Here is a 15,580-nt window from a genome sequence, read left to right as displayed (position 1 = left end):
AGTCAAGGTCAGCTCAGGTTCCCTTGTTCTCCTTCGGATAATTCTTTACCCTCGGCTTGTTTCCAGGGACTGAGGGCAGTAGCAGAAGTAAAACATCCCTGTGAGGTCTGAGCTGAGAACTGGAACACCAGCACTGGGTTGTCCTAAGTTCTTGATCCCCTCAGTGATGCAGATCTTCATGTGGGTTTTGTGTTGAAAGTCACAAAGTCTCCAGGACACTCGAGCTGCCTATTTGCAGGGAGGAAGTTTTTCCCACCAGCTCGTAGGGGTAACTTCACTCAGCCAAAATAATTTCAAATAAAAAGATATTGTGATTAAAATCTTACAAAACAAATACAAGTTTTGTTCCACTAAAAAGTGAGGCAGAGACTTGCATTCATCATAATCCTCTACCTGCTCTCAAGCAGGGAGATTATTTCAAATACAGACATTAGTGACTTCAGTTTTGGGAGGTCATTCTTAACAGATTAAATGATATCTTACTGTTTATTCTTACATATCACAGGGAAAAGCAGGAGTGAAGAGGGTCACAGACACTGAATAAAAAGCTGCCATTTGTCTTTCATATTAAAATCACTTCTAGGTAGAAGACAAACAAGATTTAGTTTTCTGAACAGGGAAAGTAATTTTTATTGAACGCTCACTTGTTTAAGAGTGAAAAGGATAATTATAAGACACCTTATCACAGGAAAACCAATTCATATATATTTGATCACCCCTTTGAATTAACCATGTAGCCTGATTTCCAAACAAATAGTACAACAGAGAAAGAAAGAGAAAAGTAAAGAGAATGGAAGAGTAAGAGAAAAAGAAGAAAATATGAAAGATAGACAGATAGATAGATAGATAGATAGATAGATAGATAGATAGATAGATAGATAGATAGATAGATAGAATGAAAAAATAAAAGAGGTATATGGAATCTTTGTGATTTTATGTTATTTCTTAAAGAAATCCCTATAGTCCAGCTGAGTCAACATGAGAACGGGACTTGTTTACCATAAGCTTTGTGGTTATTATGTGTTTAAATTAGCACTGAAAGATTATTTCAATTACAGTGTATTGATTGGCTAATAGCAAATTATCATCCTCTTGTTACACCTAATCATAAAAATATGGCTAGGGAGAACTGGTGGAGGAAGAAAGGAGTGTTTTTATGATTGTGTCTCAGATTTAGAAGAAAACCTGTGTTATTTTGATATTCAGGAGAAATAACAACGTTCAAAAATAATGTTCAAACGAAATAACTTGAAAGAGAACCCATATTTTGAAGTTATCACACAATAAGTTAATTTCCCACTTTTAAGAGCAGGAGTATGATTTCTAAAATATATGAGATGTATGGTTTAAAAGTGATGTGGGGAGAACATGTCTGAAATAATCTGTCAGTCCTGAGAGTAACAAAAGAACAGTAAGTTCAATTCAGAAGAACTGGAGTTAGTTCTTAACTATAACCAAAAGATAACAGTGTGTTATTCAGCATTCTTTTTCCCTCGAGTTCTTCAGTCTTGCCTTTTTTCCCCTGAAGAATGCACACAAGTATGAGATGCACGTGCCAAATATATTATTTGATGTGCAGTGGAAACATCCAACTACCTAACTTGAAGTTTATGTTTTACTAGTTCCTTTGCTGAATACAGTCTGTCTTGACTGACCTATGCTGGATAGTCTGAGCATTATAAAATATGTAATATTGGTTAACTGATTATAACAAAAACAAAGGGGAAATGAGAAGACTGGCTGCCTGCCCCAACTCGGGCTTTTTTTTGGTGCAACAGAGTTTATATTCCCCCCTGTGTTTTTCCACTTTCCTTATATGAAATGAACAGCTGTAATTGAAAAGCAAGAAGCTCCGTGGTTTATAGAAATAGGTGTTGTTAAGAGCCTTAGCCATCTAATTTTCTTTCTATTGCAGGGCAGGCTTCCTATTGTCTGTCCTTTAGAGCTAATTTCTTTTCTGATCAAAAGGCCCACATCATTGAAAAGGTAGTAATGACTATTCATTTGGTTGAAACCTCCATTCTGCAGCCTGCAAAGCTTTATTTAGAAACTGCTATTTCTTTCTAAAAGGAAAATCTCATTTGTATCCTCTATAATGTCAATTAAAGTAGAATATATTTTAATTATTTATCCTGGAGAGAAACCTTTCAGGATCTCAATTTGCTGTGCCAGTGATACAGGCTGTAGTTTGAAACAATATGTGCCTTCAAAATTGTGTGTCAGAGAGTAGCAATAAGGTGTGTTTTGATTTTAATTTGCCCTTAATGAACAGTTTATTTGCAGCTAATTAGCAAGTTAGAGTTTTACAATTCATGTCTGATTTCCAATCTAACACCTAAACAGGAGCGTGACCATCATAACCAGTAAATAAGGTGGGCTACTGGATCTGTATGGAAAACACTGGGGGAAAGAGTCGCCAAGTTTTAAACGGGCAGAAGAGAGATGCTCTGAGCTGGTGGGTTTGGGTTCGGGGGTTTTTTTTGTTTGTTGTTTGGAGGTTTTATTTATTTATTTATTTAAGAAAGAGAGCGGCGACGCCTCAACTAAAGCACAGCAACAAGTCCGGGGAGGGGGCGGATCCCCGGCCCGGGGGAAGGGGCTGCAGCGCCCGGAGCCCCCCGGGACGCGCGGGAGGTGAACAGGCGGTGCCCGCAGCACCCGGGGCTCGCCCGCACCGTCCCCGCGGCACAGGGCGCTCGTTCCACCCCGGTGCCACCCCGCACCGAGCGCGGGGCTGCCCTTCCCGGGGGCTCTCGCCTCCCCGGGGGCTCGAGGGAATGCCCGGTGCGGTGTCCGTGCGGGAGCTGAGGCGGTAGGATGACAGAATCGTTTGGGTTGGAAAAGACTCTTAAGACCATCGAGTAAAGCTGGCAGTGCCAAGCCCGCCACTAAACCATGTCCCCAAGTGCCACATCTACGCGGCTTTTAAGCCCCGCCGCGGGTGGGGACTCCACCCCTGCCCCGGGCAGGCTGTGCCAGGGCCGGGTGACTCTTTCGGGGGTTCTGTACGGTTGGTATTGGAACAGCAGAGGGAAGTTGCAGAAAGTTCCTGTTACTGTCTCGTGCATCGGGAGATTCCTGCCAGGCTTGGCACGGACTGCCCTCCAGCAGCCGCCGCCGGCGCAGGGAGCAGCGGTGGTGGTCTCTTTAGCATCACTTTTCGTGCTCGTTTTTTACTCGGTGTTTTTGCGTGAAAACACATGAACTAAATCCTTGGGGCTCCGCAGCGAGCCCTGGTGAGTCGTCATGTGCTGGTGGTCCCCTCTGCAACTCTTAATTGGTAACTTGGAGATGGAGAGAGTCCTTATTAGCAAATCGCATTTCCCCCCCCCCCGCATCTCTCCGCTCCCGCTGAAGCCAACTCCATGAGGCGATTGCCAGGAGGAGCCGTTTGTCAAAGGCTAATAAACAAATTCCTCGCGAACACCTGAATGAACGAGGGCCAGGAACAACCCAATTAAGAAACGGAGCTACTGGTTGTTTTTTTGTAGCGGTGGAAACAATCCGGGCTCGAAAAGGGTCTATTCAGGGGGCGCTCCGAGAGGTCTGTTTGCAGCCCGCTATTGTTGTCAGAAGCCAAATAAAAGTTCAGCTGGGGAAGGGGAAGAGAACTGATTAAAAACAACATTCGCCGCTGCCTCCTAAACGCACTGGGAGGCTCAGTTCAAAGGGATCGATCTGTGCCCAAACGACACTGGCCGGGTTTACCCACGCACTTAAGATTTTTGTTCTTAAATGTTGCGATTTTTAATGATGTCATCACAAGTAACTCCTGCTTTCCCGGATCCGTGAGCAGCAGGGACAGCTGCAGACGCTGGTGCAGCTGCGATATCCATGAGGCGAGGTACTGGAGAAGTTAGAGAAAGGAGTTGGAGCTCGTTTGTCGGAACTAATGATTTGTTCTCCCTCTCACCGGGCTGGGAGGTCGGTCCGGCCATGTCAGCCCCTCGGAGAGGGAGGCAGGAGCCTCGCAGGCAATCTCGAGCTGGTTTGTTTTGGGGTTTTTTTTGTTGTTTGTTTGGGGTTTTTTTGTTGTTGTTGTTGTTAGTTTTGACGTGACACTTAGGTGGGGAATAATTAAAAAAAAAAAATATATATCCTAACGACCTTGGGCTGTGGAACCAGCCTGAAATGGCCCATTTAGCAGCCACTTTACCACGCTGGAAAATTCTGCCGGAGGAAGAATTTGAGCTGAAATAAGCATCAAGCGAACTTTCATCTTTAAGCATCGCTAGAAAGGCTGGGCATTTTTGGAGGATCGTCGTAGCGAGGGTCAGCAGGGTCCAAACGAAAGGGGCGCTCAGCTCCCTTGTCTGGGCAAGTTTCGAGGACAAGTCCTCGCTAATCTTGGTCGGGAATTAGGCTGGGGACCAAGGGGATATTTTAGTAACAGGATTAAACGGGGCCGATTTCGTGCATAGCGTTAGTCTTTAAAAGCCAGCGATCATCCTTGACGTTGTACCAAGACTCCCTCAAGCTCTTCTGGAGCTGCAATTAACATCTGTTAATGGCTGTTGTTTAGTAGGCGCTGATTGAGTAAAAAGCAGACGGTCCCTTCCTTTCTCTCGCGTTCACGTTGGATTGTACTGTAAACTTCTTATCTCGCCTCACCCTCCTTTGTAACCCACAAAAATAAATAATAACAAGAAAAGGGCTTCTAAGCCTTTGACAACTGTATTTACACAACCCCAAGTGTTCTCCAGCCCCCACCAGGCACAGGGGGCTCTCCGAGTCCCGGCCTTCGCCGGGCAGGGAATTTAGGGAAATGGCTCCAGGCATCGGGTTTCCCCTCGCCCCCTTTATTGCGCTGGCTGGGTCCTCTCCTGCTTCCTGCCCCTTCCCTACGTCCCGACAGCCCCGCAGGCTCCGTCCCCTGTCCCGGGGAGCGGGCGGAGGCTGAAGTTCGCTGCCAAGGGGGTGGCGGGATCTTTTAAAGCGCTCTGCAGGTAACTCCGGAGAGCAGCGGTTGGCACAGCAGGGCTCGCCTCACGGGCGAGCTGGGGTTTTAAGGGCAAGGAGAAGGAGTCCCTCGTCCCCCCCCCCCAGGGCGACAGCGGCCGCAGCTGCCGCCGTGCAGCGCGGGGAAGGAGCCGCCCCGTCTGTGCCGCTGGGGGGGACCTGCGAACGGTGACAGCCCCGGCCAGCGCCGTGCCCGGGCGGGGAAAGACGGCTCCGATGTAAAGCCCGGAGAGAAGCTGGCTTGTGACCCTCCTCTCGGGTCCGAAATCGCTCAAGAAATCCCACCGAGAGCTTCCTCCGCGCACGCATCACTAACGCCGAGGCCGAGGGGTTCGAGCAGCGGGTTCCTGCTCATCCCTTCTTCTGGAAATAAAAATCAGCCAGCTTTTGGAATATTCCTCAGAACACGTGTAGCAGGGGAAGCCAAGTGCAGGGGGAGCTTTACAGGAACCCATGAAATGTGGAAATCCACCAATTATATACTTTCATCTGCAAGGAGATTGGCAATGTTTCAAGAGAATGCTTTGAAATAATCTGGATGTCGAAAGCCTTAAATAGCTTGGCTTTTGGGGGGAAAAAAATCTATAGTTTGAGATTCAGGCAGCACAAACACGAAAGACAAAACAGGAGTCTGAAACTTAAGGTTTAATATTTATTTAAACAGCGCAGGAAACGCCACTCAGGAGGCTTTCAGCAAGTCCTCTAATTCCCTGTTACAGCTACACTTTTTGTTGCATACGAGCGTGTTCAGTCCTTCCAACAAACGTTCATACAAAGTAATATCAAATAACTGTCAGTATATATATCAGTCCTCTTTCCTGCCCAGCCTGGCAGGTCTTAAGTCTCGAATGAAGCGGTCAAAATATTTGGAGGGGTTTGAGGTTAATTACAATTGCCTGAAGCTTTTCCAAGATGTTGCAGAAGTTACAAGCGAACTACTCCCGCCTGGAGCAACCCTTCTGCTGTTACCCTGTCCCCTTGGGTTGCCAAATTTTTACTTACTTCACTCAAGAATACACCAGCAGCAAACCCAACAACAACCAAGACGAAACGCTGACTACACCATAGCCGGTCGCAAGCGGGATTTATTTCCCCTTCGACGTTGTCCAACAGATGATTTTGTCAAAAAAGAAATCCGCACAAAACGAGTGAATTTAACCGCTAAGTCCCAGCAGCGCTTAGTTCCGCTCAAGGAAACCCCCCTCCACGACACGGTGGTGTTTCCAGAGTACCTCTGATGTTCGTCCGGTTTTCCGGCCCGGGGGGGCAGCGCCCCAAGATGCACAACTCGGAGATCGGTTCCCCCGCCGAACCCCCCAGCCCGGAGCGCCCTCCCCGGTGCCCCCAGGACAGCGGGCTCGGGGCCGGCGGCACCAGTTTGGGCTGTGCCTCCGGGTCCAGCCGGGAGCCCTGCCCTGGAGGTGTCCTTCCCCCGGTCCCGATCTCCCAGTCCCCCCGCTCTCGCGGTCTTCTCTTTGGGGCGACACCAATGCCTGCCAAGTCCGGGAAGCTGGGCCGGCGGCATCCCCCCAGTCCGGGCAGCATCCCCCCAGTCCGGGCCGCCCAGGACTGGACGTGTTGCCCAGACACGTCCCGACCTCAAGGCCACTGACCCTCCTTCCCTGCGCCCCACACGCCCCTGGGGCAGTTTGCTCAGAGCTACCCCGGCGGTGCTGCCCCACTTCCTCCGGCACCGGGGCGCTCCCAGCGCGGCTCCCAGCAGATTGCGGCTCGCTTTGCCTCTCCTCCCCTAGCGCGGCCCGGAGAACCGCCCGGCTTCCCCAGACGGAGCTGGAGCGGAGGCTGTGGGAGGACGAGGAATCGCAGGGACGGGGCAGCGCGCCCCGACTTCCCTCGGCCCCGAGCGGCAGGGAGAGGCGGCCGCATCCTCTGTGCTTTCAAGGAGCTGCCGGCCCCGTCCGTGCAGGTGCGGGTGTCCGTGCCTCTGGGCGAGGAAAGGAGGGAGGGGTAAAGGGAGGGGAGGGACGGACAGGGAAGCCCGTGATTGACAGCTCTAGTGGGCGCCGCTCCACTCGCATATCCGCCGCCAAAGTTTTCTTTCACACGGAGGGAACTTTCTGTTGCCATGAAACTTGGGGGATTTGCAAGCGCCGTCCCCTCCACCCACTTCCCCCCCCCTTCTTTAGGGCAGTCGAGTGGAAAAGCTCAAGTGGCAAAGGGGTGGGTGTAGGTGGGGATGGCCGGGAGAGCCCGACCCCGCTCGTACGGCACCGCCGCCTCCCCTGCGCGCTGCCGCGGGGCTGCCCCGCTCCCACCGGCACGGAGTACCCGGCGGCAGTGGCCGGTCTCGGCAGGGCAACGTGGGTTCTCCCCAAGGCGAGGGCTCAGAAGTAGAAGAGTTTAGCTCATCAGTCCCCCCGCCCCTTCACCCGCTCCGGGAGGGGCGTCCGTGCAGCGTGGGCTCGCTCCGTCTCCAGGCAGCTTCTCCGGGCTTGGCACAGGGCTGTGCATCCTCCTGGAGCCCCAAACCCCTTTGTGCCCGGCAAACGCAAGGCTCCCGCTCGCAGCGCAGCGCTCCGCCCCGCTCCTCCTCCCGCGGCCCCGCAGGGCAGCCCCGGTCCCACTCCTTCCCCCGCGGCACTGCCGCAGCTGCGGGAGCCCCACCGGCCCCTCTGCCCCGTCCCATCGCTCAGAGCCGGGGGCAGGGGTAGGGCCCGGGGGCTGCGGGGCGCGGCGGGAGGGGCCCGGCGCCCTCACCCCCGGCATCACCTAGCCCGGGATCCCCCCACTCCCTCCCCGGCCGGTCAGTTACCGGCGTGGGGCTGTCGGGAACCGCTCTCTGATTGGCCGCCCCCCCTCATTTATAGCGCATCGCCCGGCGCTGTCCGTGTGAGCCGCTCTGCTCTGCCGCCGCAGCACCACCGACGCCTCGGGGAGCGGCGCCTCTGCCAGGCAGAAAAACTTCCTCCTCCTCCCGCAGCAGCCGCCCAGGCAGGTTTTTTCTTTCTGTTTTGTTTGTTTGGTTTGGTTGGTTTTTGGGTTTTTTTTCCTAACTTCCTCTCCCCGCTAGGTGCCCGCCTGCCCGCCGCCCTGGCGCACCTTTTGCCGGCCCCTGCCATGTACAGCATGCTGGAGACGGAGATCAAGGCTCCGCAGCCCACGCCGGGCAACACCGGGGGCAACCCCGCTCCGGGGAGCAACGGCAAAGGCGGCGGGGGCGGCAACGGAGCGGGAGCGGGCTCGGACCAGGACCGGGTGAAGCGCCCCATGAACGCCTTCATGGTGTGGTCGCGCGGGCAGCGGCGGAAGATGGCCCAGGAGAACCCCAAGATGCACAACTCGGAGATCAGCAAGCGGCTCGGGGCCGACTGGAAGCTGCTGAGCGACGCCGAGAAGCGGCCCTTCATCGACGAGGCCAAGCGGCTGCGGGCCGTGCATATGAAGGAGTACCCGGATTACAAATACCGGCCCCGGAGGAAGACCAAGACCTTGCTGAAGAAGGACAAATATTCGCTGCCCGGCAACCTGCTGGCCCCGGGGGGGGGCAACGCGGTGAGCAGCCCCGTCGGGGTGGGGCAGAGGATTGACACTTATGCCCACATGAACGGCTGGACCAACGGAGCTTACTCCCTGATGCAAGACCAGCTGGGCTACAGCCAGCACCCGGGCATGAACAGCCCGCAGCTGCAGCAGATGCACCGCTACGACATGACGGGCCTGCAGTACAGCCCCATGATGTCCACGGCCCAGACCTACATGAACGCCGCCTCCACCTACAGCATGTCCCCCGCCGCCTACGGCCAGCAGCCCTCCACGGCCATGAGCCTGGGCTCCATGGGCTCCGTGGTGAAATCCGAGCCCAGCTCGCCGCCTCCGGCCATCACTTCCCACTCGCAGAGGGCCTGCCTGGGAGACCTGCGGGATATGATCAGCATGTACCTGCCCCCCGGGGGGGATGCCACAGACCCTTCCGCCCTGCAGGGCAGCAGGTTACACAGCGTCCACCAGCACTACCAGAGTGCCGGGACTGGCGTGAATGGCACCGTACCACTGACTCACATATAAACCTGACTGCTCCGGACGGCTCCCCGTCTAAATCCCTAACCCCACCACTGCTCCCTGACTACACCGGGATGTACGGCAGTGCTGCTCGGCTTAGCGGACTTAATACTAACTTTGGAGAAATTTTAAAAGGAAATCCGTTAGTTGTGGTTTTTTTTGTTTTGTTTTTGGTTTTTTTTTTGGTTGTTGTTGTTGTTGGTTTTTTTTTTGACAGAAAATAATATTTGAGCAAGCTGTTATTTTAATAGACTACAACTCCTGCCTCCTAAAAGCCGCTGTGAAGTTTTCAAACCACGGCAACTTCTTTCCTGGCTTCGGCTAGGTTGGGCACTGTTTTATTAGCTTGAAAGTTTTTATAAGTTCTTGCATCTTCCAGTTTGATTTCTAGCGTTGCAATGACATAAAAAACAAAAACCACAGGCTTTTGTTTTTAAACTCGGTTGTTCACATATCGTTATGGTTTATTAAGTGTTTTGTTACCGACCCTCGCTTGGTTTCTATCCACAATCTGTAGCTTTCACGACTTTTTAAAAGGGGGAGGTGGGAGAGAGCAGAGCTGTTCGGGTCGCAAACGCATTTCTTTTATTTATAGTAAGTTGTGTGTCTTGGTTTTTCTTAAGCTGTAAACTTATGTAAATCGGTTTGTGAATTTTACTGTGAACTATGTTTTGACATATCGGATGAAGAAACGTTTCAGTTTTGTTACCGGATTCCTTCCAAGCAAATAAGTCATCGAAATACCCCCTTCTCTGTTCCTAGTCCTCGTTTTGCTTCCTTCTTCCAAACGAAGTGAGATCAATAAATTTTATATCAGGCACGTCGGCGGTCTCCGGGCGGTTTGTGCGGGCTCGCGGCCGGTCCCCCCGCGGCTGCGGGAGCGCGGAGCGGGGCAGCGCGGGGCTCCTTCCCGGGGCTCCCCCCGGGGCTGCCCCCGGGGCTCCCCGCAGCAGCCGCGGTCCCACCGCCCGCTCCAGGAGCTGCCGTCGCTTTTCGTCTGGATTCCTGCGGCTGCCGAGCCTTGCTTTATTTTGGAGGGTGGGAGAGGGCAGAGTTGCGATCCTTCCAGTTTGTGTTCTTCTAAAGGAAAATGGGACTGCCCATACTGCTGCTCTGCGAGGCGCGGCCACTTGTTGCCTCTCCGCCCGGCTGGTTTCTCTCGGCCGACGGGGAGGGAAGGGCATTACGTCTCCGCTTCGGTTTTGTTTGTGTTGTTGTTGTTGGTTTTTTTTTTATTTTTGTGTATATGTGTGTGTGGAGGATTTTCCTGGAAACCCGAGCTCATCTGAAATATTTACAAAAGTAAAAAACCCGTTGGGGAACTCTTAATTAGGCTCCATTAAAAATGAATGGTTACAGGAATCCCCACAGGAAATAAATAATTGAATCTATTCAATATGTTTGAGGAGCACCTTTAGTCTTGACAACTTCCCCTCGGCCTCTTTTTTTTTTTTTTTTTTTTTTTGTGTGTGTGTGTGTGTATTTGTTTTCTTTTTTTAGAGGTCTGCGTTATTCCTCGCTGTGTTTCCGTGGGCGCTGCGGAACAGCCCCCACGGGACCCCGGGGCGGCCGGCGGAGCTGAGCATCGCTTCGCGCTCCCTCTGCTCTGGGGGCCAAGCCGCGTCCCGGCCGGTCCCCACGCGTGCCCTCAGCTCCACGCGAGGGCCCCGGACCTGCTTTGAGCTCGCCACACCCGGCGACCTCTCAGAATCCCGAGCGGCCGGAATTCCGCAGCGCATCCCCGCCTGCTCCCGCTGCCCCTCCGCTGTCTGTCTCGGTACAGAAGGAAAAGGAACGGGAGGGCGCTGGTGGCGATGGGTTTGGTTACAGGGCCCTGCTGTGCCGACCCTCACGAACAGCGGTTTCGGGGGGATTTTGAGCCCCTCGGCTGCCCGAGATGTGCCGGGGGCGGTGGGAGCCGCGTTCCCTTCTTCCTCGCTGCTTTCTGCCCGGCCGGGGCCCCGCGACGCCTCCCGGTCCTGCTGCGTGGATGCCCCGGCTCCTGCCTTCCCTGCAGGGACACACGTCCAGCGGGGCCCGGGCTTACTTCGGGCTCTTACAAGAGGTGGGAACGTTTTGCAAACCACACCGAGAGTCTCCTTCCCTGGTGGGGTACCTGGCTCCTGGCTGGCCCCTGGGGAAGAGGGATTGCCGGGAGCAGCTGCTGCGGGTCCTAACCCGGGGGAGAGCCCGGGCTGCGCACGCTGCCCCCGCTCAGAGCAGCCTCGGGGCCGTGGGGTGAGGCCCTGGCCCCACGCGCTCCCCCTGGCACTGGCTGGGGGTCATCACTTTGCAAAGGAGAACCCAGCGTGTTTCCAACCTCCAGCTCAACTCCTTCCGTAACATTTCTGGGGAAATCTGGCAAACCTGTGGCGCTGCTTTCTCCTGTTTGTGCTGCTGCCCTTCGGGCAGGAGCAGAGTTGTTACTAGAGCTGTTAGCAGTCAGCAACACGACTTAATAGCTCTGTGAGGAGAAGCAGCCTCATAACCTGGAGGTCTCAGTGGTGGTGTGGCAATGGAGATAGGCAGGCAGGGCTGTAGGCAGCAGCAGGTCCTATTTCATCTCATCGGGGAGTTAAACTGTTCCCTAGTGCTCTCCAGAACTGACAGTGCCAGGATAACTCTGAGCAGGGACGTGTGAAGATCCTGTTCCCTGAAACGAGTTTTCCTCAGCCTTCTCAGACAGATGTGCAGGGCAGGTCTGACAAAAGTGAGAGCTCAGAGCAGGTGAGAAGGTGCCAGCACTGGAACTGTGCTTGATACCTTCAGAGCTGAGCTGCAGCTGCATCATTGTAAGTAGCTGCTCTTTACGTATGAGCTTTCTGGAGGTGGATTCTCCATCATGAAAGGGGAGAAACACTGTTCTTCAAAAGTTGGCAGTATTTTTAAGTTCAAGGTATCCCTGTTTGCCCTAAGTCAGGGCCTAAGGGGGCAGTGTGTGAGCCAGTCCCTGAAGGACTCTTCCTCTGTGTAAACTCCCCTGTTGTCTCTGGAAGCTCCCATCAGTGGTTTGGCTTGTGGCTGCATTTCCTGAGCTGTTGGTTTTGAGATGCCCAGGTAAAATCCTTAGTGCAATTTTCAGCTTCCTAGGGCTAAACTTTATCCTGAAGTTTACAAGTTGTGGTCAGAACTTTTGGAAAGGGTTGTAAACAGGCACACACTGGAGGGGGGACAGACCCATTGGAGGCCGACAAGAATAGAACCCAGCCTTGTACATTAAGTACAAATAGAGATACAGCCTCTTCTTCCTGATCATGAGCGTATTTTCATCAGAGAGCCAACAGCACTGAGGGAGACATTGCCTGAAAAACAACATTTTTTTTTCTTTTCAAAGAGCACTGCTACATCCTTTGCTTGGACTCAGGAAATTTACCTCACGGACAAATACAGGAATAGGTTCCCTTTAGAATTAATGAAGGGATGTTTTATTTGTACTGAGCTCAGTTTTTACATTTTCGGGTTATCTGGCCACAGACATCCCTCCTGCGTGCATTAAATCCAAATGCCCTTTGAGCAATGCCCGTGTGGGATTTCCTACTCCTGCTCGTGTGGGAGGGATCAGAATCGAGCCATCAATATTCACAGGGGGACCAGGTGAAGTTGCCAACAGTTATGCAGGAGACAGGTTGGCTGTGTGGAAGATGGGTCTGCACAGGGTTCTCAGCTCCAGAAATCCCCAGCACTTGGTAAATGCTGGTTTGTTGTGTGTGGAAAATCATTAGCAACGACTTGCACAGTTAAAAAACCTGCAATCTTATTCTACAACATCTAGAATAGATGCAAGTGCATCCATTGTCCTTAGAACGACAGAGCATCGGCTGTGAAGAGTTTAATAATGTCAGCATTTAAGTGTAATGACAACAGTTAGGCTTTTGCGGTAACAAAAACAAGGGAAGAGTTGAAGACCACGCTTGGTGCTACTGTTAGTTTGTCAATGAAACAGCCTACTGGGTTACATTTTCATGGTTCCTTCCTATGCCAAAGAGCTGCAGAGTTATTTTATTGCAACAGAAAGTGGTAAGTGAAAATATTTTAAATTTTTGAGACAGTCTGGTTGGGGAGTAAAGTCTAATAAGTTGCAGAGGAATCTGATTGTGGGTATTTTAAGAATATTTTTTAAACCACATGTTTTTGTATTTCTAACATTTTTTTGCTATAAGAAGAGTTGAAGACTAAATTCAGGAGAAACATTATCATAAATACTTTGTGAAAGCGTTTATAAATCAGTGCTTTCCCATATCAAACATGAGACTAAGAAAGATACTTTTCAGGAACATTGGAAAGTAGGAACTTATCTAACTATCTTCCATTGTGAACAGAAAGAATGATTTCTCCAGAATGAATACAGCTGAAGAGCTGAAGTTAGGTGATGCTCAGGACTGGAATGTTGCTGCTATTCTCTGTGCCTGCAAAGGTGAGAAGCTTGATTATGGCTTCTTTTCTACTTATACAGAGCTTGATCCTAGGTTTGTTTTAGTCTTATCCAGTTAAATCAAATAATTCAAATTATTTCTATGGTAAATTTTGTTGGTAAATTTTGTCAGTAAATTCTGACAAAACATTGAAATAATAAAGAGATGAAGTTTGAATCATTTCCTTTTAAGATTTCCCAAGGATGGTGTGGAGAGCTGCCATTGCAGATCTGTTTGCATGGGGTAATTTAGTGGTTAATGCAGATTAAGTTTTCCAGGATAGTTTCCATATGCTTCTTTATCACAACTTTTTACTGATGCCTCTGGATGCAGTAATAATTGCAACACAGTGGCTTATTTCACAACAGAATGTCCTTGGGATGAGGAATTAATTATTCTTTGCTGTGAATACCATCCACAGCCAATTGCTTTGTGCTGCTAGTCAAGTAAATAGGATTTTAGATTTGCTTTTTTCAAAGACATCCTCAGAAGCCCTTTATCCATTTTATACCTCTGTTTTCCGGTTTCTAAAATATCTATACCTACTTAGTGCAGCAGGGGAGATTGCAATGCATGAGAGTGGGGTCATAGCATAAAGAGATGTATTTATACCTTAAAGAAAAAAAAAAAGCATGTACCACAATGCTCAGGATGCTCATCTTTACTGTTGTTGCTAAGTTCAATTATAACGTATTTATGCCAGGTTAATTTTATTCAGTAACACATCCAAACTAAGGCAGGTCAATCTGAGCGCGGTTTGACCGGGTTTAAAAACGCATTTTTTAAAAAATGCTCGTTTTAAAACGTGCCGATGTGAGTGAAGAAGGAGGAAGAAGTTCTGGGGTCTGGCACGTTGCCATCCCAGAGCTGTTTGCCCTGTTGATCTGGGAATCACTACACCTCCCATGCTCCGGCCATCCCGGTTCCCGTGCCGGTGGATTGGGGTGAAGACTCCCCCGGCTGATGGGGTGCAGTGTGAGACATGAACTCCTGCCTAGGCCGGGCCTGTGCTGCCAAAGCCGTGCCAAGCCAGGCGGGTTCCCGAGCCCCGACCTGCTCTGTGTACGTTCCACGTGCGCAGCACCCGGAGCTGGAGGAGTCGGGCACCAGCGGGGAAGAGCTCGGGAATAAGAGGGAAATTAAGCAATTTTAAAAACTTGTGAGCCTCTGTCATTTATCTCTTCTGGGGCTCCTGATTGAGACTTCTGGCCTCGGCGAGCTTTTTTCTTTGTCTCTGTGAAGAATATTATGCATCTTTTTTATGCAGGCCATAGGAAATAGTAGAGCAGTGATTGCACCAAGCCTTCAGGATTTCCCCTTTGTACTAGACTCAGCTCATTCATTTCATGCATCATTCACAGCTTGCTGTGCTGATTTCAAAAATTCTATACATCTACTTGACACAAAGGGGAGAGACAGAACATAGTGGTGGACGTGCCTTAGGTGCATGTAACTGTTCTTGAATGCCATTTGCAGGGGAAGAAATCTTGAAAGTCAATGGGAACTTTGCCCATTCAGAGTTCAGGATAAGACACTTGGCATTGATTTCATTTTCATTGTACTGTGCTGCCAAGTCAGAAAAGCTCCTCTTCCACAAGGTTAAGAAAAGACATTTTAATCCAAATAATTCTTTTCTCCCTTTTTTTCTTTTTTTTTTTTTTTTCCCCCTCCCTCCCCTTCTTTTCCCCCTTTGGATTCACTGGGCACATTTCATTTTACAGCCTGTAAACAGCAAATGTCATAGTAGGAATTCCTGTGAAAAAGGAAGTTATACTTCCATTATTAGGCAAAAAGTTCCTTTCCTTTAAAACTTAAGTCTGTTAAACAGGTGAACATTTATGAAAGAGGTGTGAATTTTTTATGAGCATACCAGAGCTGGGATAGTAACTGAATTAATTGTCATGGCCCTGAAGTAAAAGGAAGTAAAGGAGCTGAATATACAAACTGGCAAACCAAAAAAAAAATCAAGGTAGTTTTCCAGGCATTCAGCAGGTCTGTGTGAGTGGCTGCAGCAAGGATCAGCCCTGGCTGTGTTCTCTGTCTGAAGAACAATTGAAGTTTTCCTGACTTGGCCGATTTTCTGCAGAACATGCAATGTTATAACAAATTTTTCTTTTTTAAACTATACCCAAAGTAAGGAGACCACCTTCTGGAAAGTATTTTGCTTCCTTTTCCAATAACTCTTCTGC

At 50.5% G+C, this 15,580-nt stretch overlaps 1 protein-coding gene across 1 annotated transcript; it reads left to right on the top strand.

The window, feature by feature from the left end:
• The first annotated feature begins 7,610 nt into the window (after positions 1–7,610).
• Positions 7,611–9,799, top strand: LOC113989862 (transcription factor SOX-3-like). The gene is made up of 2 exons (XM_027724764.2): positions 7,611–7,911; positions 7,991–9,799. The coding sequence occupies exon 2, from the start codon at positions 8,038–8,040 to the stop codon at positions 8,983–8,985; it is 948 nt and encodes a 315-aa protein (XP_027580565.1). The 5' UTR covers positions 7,611–7,911; positions 7,991–8,037; the 3' UTR covers positions 8,986–9,799.
• Positions 9,800–15,580: the final 5,781 nt, after the last annotated feature.

Source organism: Pipra filicauda, unplaced genomic scaffold (genome assembly GCF_003945595.2).
Source record: "Pipra filicauda isolate LSUMZ 115617 unplaced genomic scaffold, ASM394559v2 scaffold9_size5747161_pilon, whole genome shotgun sequence".
NCBI lineage: Eukaryota > Metazoa > Chordata > Aves > Passeriformes > Pipridae > Pipra > Pipra filicauda.
Note: the sequence above shows the minus strand (reverse complement) of the source record. Positions and strands in the feature narration are given on the sequence as shown.